At 33.0% G+C, this 5,360-nt stretch overlaps 1 protein-coding gene across 1 annotated transcript; it reads right to left on the bottom strand.

The window, feature by feature from the left end:
• Positions 1-516: 516 nt before the first annotated feature.
• LOC108857418 (protein SMALL AUXIN UP-REGULATED RNA 54) lies at positions 517-1,166 on the bottom strand. Its single transcript, XM_018631408.2, has one exon. It carries the CDS (start codon positions 1,018-1,020, stop codon positions 676-678), a length of 345 nt encoding a protein of 114 aa, XP_018486910.2. The 5' UTR covers positions 1,021-1,166; the 3' UTR covers positions 517-675.
• Positions 1,167-5,360: the final 4,194 nt, after the last annotated feature.

Here is a 5,360-nt window from a genome sequence, read left to right as displayed (position 1 = left end):
TATATGTATATAGCCGTTAAAACCAAAGAAGAAGAATATATATATATTACACATTCACTGACAGAAAATAGAAAACACAAATTATAAGAAGAAAATCAAACTGCCATGAAGAGAAAATAGAAAACACATTCTATCATCCTCCGCAAGCTTTCTGTTCAATCGACAGTCTACCACCTGTGGAGACAGAGGAACAACGTCTACCATAACAATATTATCATTCCACCAGCGGTAGTTGCAAGGATGATATATAGAGAAGTGAAGAACACGGTTCTGGCTAGGAGGGACAGAAAGCAATTTCGAAACCTCCTGTCAAGTTGGTTAATCTAATTTGTAGGCATTTTAAGCTCTTTTTGCTCCATCCTGTTTTTTCTTCTTTTTTGCCAGGATAGAGTAGTCTGTAGATTTAACTTTTTGTAAAATCTTGAACATCATTAATATGATATTAGCATTCTTAGCAAAAAAAAAAAAGAAAATATATATCAGACTATTTTCTTAATTACTCCTTGCAAAATCCAAGATAATAACCAAAAACGATTTTATTGATAATTCTTAGAGGCATCTCTCCTAATGGATACACTAACCCGATATTATCCCAGGTTATCTAAAGATTAAACGCTAAATAAAGCTTAGTCCTCTAAAAGTACAAAAAACCAACAGACCCTAAATATATGTTGATCAGAACATGGAGGTGATAATGGATTTGAAAGCTACTTCCTCACAAGGAATAGTGAGGCCCATGTCGTGATCGAAGCCAAACTCTTCCTCAGCTTGTTGTAGAAGAAGCTTAAATTCAGGTCGGGTCAAAAATGAAATGTGTAAAACATACCTGACCCGATTCTCCCCTACGTAGACCACGAAGTGACCTTTGGGCACATCTAGAGGAAATGATTCACCATCTTGTTCCTGTTCATCATTATATTCACTACTCTGTTTCTTCCCCAAACTTGAGCACCTCTTCAAAATTTGCTTTATCATAGTGGTTTGGGTTAGCTTGCTCGCGGTCAACATTTTAATCGCCATTGTCTTTGAATCCTTTGGAATAAAATGTGTGTGTTTTTATTCGGAAAACAATCTCGAGATTCTTTGTTTTGTATTTGCAATATCTCCTTGTGTGTTTTATATAGAACTCTTTATCTTCCTGTTAGGGGTGTGGAAAGAGTCAGAGAATGAATAATGGTTTCTTGAGTTGTGGTTGTGGGGTATTTATTGATGGTTTTACTAAGTATATATAGAGATATACACATATATGTAGACTGTGAGTTCCCTGAAAACGTTATATTCTTGGTGTAAGAAAGTTATACACGACTCTATAAAATCAGAGAGATTAATAATGTGTGCTAAAGTTACGAGCCAATATCCTACTATTGAAACTGGGGAAATTTTTCACGTTTTGGAAAAAGTATTAGGCAATTATATAACTACGGAATTAGATCCGTCATATGACTCATATCTATCATTTTTCTACTATGTAACGGCATGGTGTTGTTGATGCTTACATAACTACGTGCTTGAACCAAACAAAACTTCAAACCTTATAAGGGGATAAAAATGAAATGATTTACACAATCTGGTAAAGTTTTGATCATTTGATGGATTATACCATCGCAATATCTTTGTACAAAATGGGAGTATCTAGCTATTTATAAACATGTACATATATGCATATATACACATTAAAGAGAGGAGATTTTGAGGCATCGGGTGATGAAGTAAGGTGTGTTTGTCTGCTACAAAACAGATACTTTGTACCATATATATTTATCTGTTGTACTGTTAGACATTTTATCTTTTTCGAAAAAGATAAAAAATTGTTTAAAATATATTTTCTAATCCTTAAAAATTATAAAAATGTAACTAGTGCATCTATAATCGGCTTTAATTTATTCTCTTAATATATATGAAAAACTGGAGAAAAAATCTAAATTTGTTAGAGAACTGAGAGAACTTTTTGGCTTTAAAATTGAGAACATAGCATATATAGGATGTTATAAAACTAGAAAGTGACTCTTTCATCTGGTTTAGCTTTAGAAACATAGCATATATAGGATGTTATAAAACTATAGTAAATGCAGATTAATGGTACAAATTAGTTGCAGATGCTGCATCTAACTTTCAAACTTGATGTTTACAAAAAAAAAAAAAACTTTCAAACTTGATTGGAAATAGTTAATTTTCTAACTAACTTTCGGCTCACACAATAAAAATGCTCTCCAAATATAATTTGGTTGCCAACATATACACTCAGCACAAAATTTTAATAGTCAAACGAGTATACGTAGAATAATATATAGCCGCACGGTTACGTACGAGAAGTTTAAAGCATAGTTGCAGTAGTTAGTTTATTTGCATGGCTACAAAGACTAGATTACAAACTAAACAAAAATTCGACGTCCGTAATTTCCAAGAAGAAAAGAATAACTAAAATAGCATTATAAAAAAGAACCCAATAAGATGAATCCGGGTTAAAATCCCACCGGCCACACGGATATGAGTTATTGATTTCGACTCATTTGAATGTCCAGGAGAGAGTCTATCCGTGGGCTATACCTCCGGATTGAGGTTAGGCTTATGTCATCATTGACCCGGGTTTAATCCTTTTTTCAAAGCTTGTTACAAAAAAAAAAATTATAAAAAAGAATTACGGAAATGGAAATGTGGTTAGCTAATTTTATCCTAAACATTCGTTTTGAACGTAATAAATTAACATGCACAAATAGTGAAATCTCTTTAATATAAATTTGGCACGTATTAAAATTATACACGAATTCGATGGTGAGTTATTTAAAAGAAGTTTATGAAAAATGGTGTTTTTGGCAAGAACGATTAAGCAGAGAAAACCATAGTTTTGTGCCGGAAAACTGTGCGTTGTGAATGCTTTTCTCGATCTTCGATTGTCTTTTTATATACAAATTTTCTTTCATTGTAATCCATCACCACCATAAACTATCAAGTACCGTCCTTAGTCCTTCACGTATTTCAATTTCAATATCTACAAGCTCAGACTAACTGATGATTAATAACCAAGAAATGGTAGCAAATCGGTGAGATGGTGTAAAGGACAATTTAATGCAAATGCGAAGGACGAAGGCCAGTACTCTAACCAATTAAGGGTTTCTCAATTAATATTCATGCCAGGATGCACATGCACGTCCCAAAATATCCCATTTGTTTTCTATTAGTATATTTTATTTATTGTGTTTGGGAAAAAATGAGATTCATGTAAAATATAAATTTTTGAAGTTAATACCCGCCGTAAAGCTTTTGAAAACGGAAAATTGTTTAAAATAATAGAAAGAGAAGAACAGTTTAGAAAATTAAATGACAGCAGCGTGTGGCCACTGGAGTATTTATATGGACCCCCAGTCCCCGGAGATTAAAAGCTGGATTATCAAAAAGACATTATAAAATTAATGTTTTGCACTAGAAAAGATTTTTAAAATGATGTTTTGAATTCAGCTAAGAAAAGACATTACCAGTTCTTTTTGAAGAAGCTAAATAACTCATTTATTTTTAGTTTTTTTTTCTTGCTAAAGTTTGGTGATACTAAGTGAGTATTTTCATTTATTAAAAAGAAAATAGTTTGTGGTAAAAAAAAAAGAGAAAATAGTTTAATTTTGCGTTTAGTGGTCCAGTAGGACATGGAATTCGTGCTAGGTCGTTCTGCATCACGTGAATGTGAGGTAAGCAAACTAGCTAAGATGCAAATAATTTAAATCGTTGCAGTTTAGTAGTTTTTTTTCTAACAACAGCTTAGTAGTTTTGTTTATGTTCCAGTAACAGAAAACCCAGTCGTACAAGTCTATTTTTCTTAGCAAATTATCAAAAAGAGAAAGTATATGTTTCTCTGAATCTACCTTAATAATAATATTGAGTGATATATCTTCGATAGTAGCATTGACTCCTTTTACCTTAATCTACCTTTTAATAAGAAAACGACAGAAATATATATAAGTTCGTGACTAATTATACTTATCTAACTAATAATATTTGAGATAAATAAAACTATTTATAAAATCAATGTAGTTTCAAAATACTGTCTTAGGAAATTATTTTTGTCAGACAAAAAACTCTAGTTAGAAGAGTAGCTGTCGGTCTTCTTTCTCTTGCTCCGGTGGTTGGTGGTTTTCACCACCACCGGAAACGGATAAGATTCTGGGGAAAGAGGCTCTCAAAGCTCTTTACTACCGGCTTTCTGTCTCCGGAAAGGGATGGTTCTTCTAACATCTCTATCGTCGGCTTTGTGTCTCTAGGAAGGATGGTTTTTCTAGCATCTCGATCACCGAAACTTATGTTCTTGTGTGGTGAATTAATATTAGTTTGAAGTCGTGGGAATACTGCTTTTGTTTGGTTCTTGTTGTTTCAGTCACTTCGTCGCATCCTAAGTTAGCTTTTTGGGTTCGTTTTTTGTGATTTATGTTCGCTGTGGAGGTATCTACTAGACCTTATCTTGGACCTTTATGGTTTTGGGAGATGGTTTCTAGACGAAGTAGTTAACTTGATCTTCAGTTTTTCTCTTGCGAGGAGGTGGGTAGTCTTTGTTCTGTAGATCACTTGGCTGCCTTGCGAGTGTCCGCGTGTAAGAATTGGTGGTCTTCTTTGACGTTTTCCCAAGTAGCGTTTCAAGGTCTTTTGTCCTTGTATTTTAGTTTTAGTGGTGGTTTCTGGTCATGCAAGTTTCACATGGATAGCAGCTGCTGGAGTTGGTGTAGATTTGACCTCTCGATTGTTTCTGATGTTACTGGTTCTAATATGGCTTGGTGATATTCCCTTCAGGGTTGGGACTGCTCAAGACATTTGTTCTTTAGGTTAGCTCCATTGATATCGAATTCTTCTCGAAAGGTGGAAGGAATAGATTTGTGGACATATATGGGTTTTAGGCTCAGTTTATGTCTTTGTTTTATTTTGTTTGGTTTATATTTTTTGTTTTTGGTTTCTTATCGACACTATGTATCTCAACTTTCTTCGAGTTAAAAATAAAATAAAATCAATGTAGTTTGTAATTAATTTTTATATTCAAATAAGTATAATTGTATTATAATTGTAAAGTGATAATTTTACGTAACAAATAAAAATTAGAATGATATTTATTATAAAATAAAAGAAATATATTTATACGTGTGAATAAATACATTAAATAGTGGATCCCACCAAATTTCAGATGAGGATGCTGATATATACAATACAGCTATTCAAGTTCTAAAACTTATGACTTTAGTCAATATGTTATTAGGCTTAGCAGCCATTTTTAAAAATTAGTTTCAGAATTAGCAAATCAGCAGAAAAACTTCGTCGGGCAAGGAGAATGCTTACCTGCAATACAGGGTTCTGACGTATTATTATATTAGCTTAGCAGCCCATTT

This window comes from Raphanus sativus, chromosome 1, assembly GCF_000801105.2.
Source record: "Raphanus sativus cultivar WK10039 chromosome 1, ASM80110v3, whole genome shotgun sequence".
Classification (NCBI taxonomy): Eukaryota; Viridiplantae; Streptophyta; class Magnoliopsida; order Brassicales; family Brassicaceae; genus Raphanus; species Raphanus sativus.
Note: the sequence above shows the minus strand (reverse complement) of the source record. Positions and strands in the feature narration are given on the sequence as shown.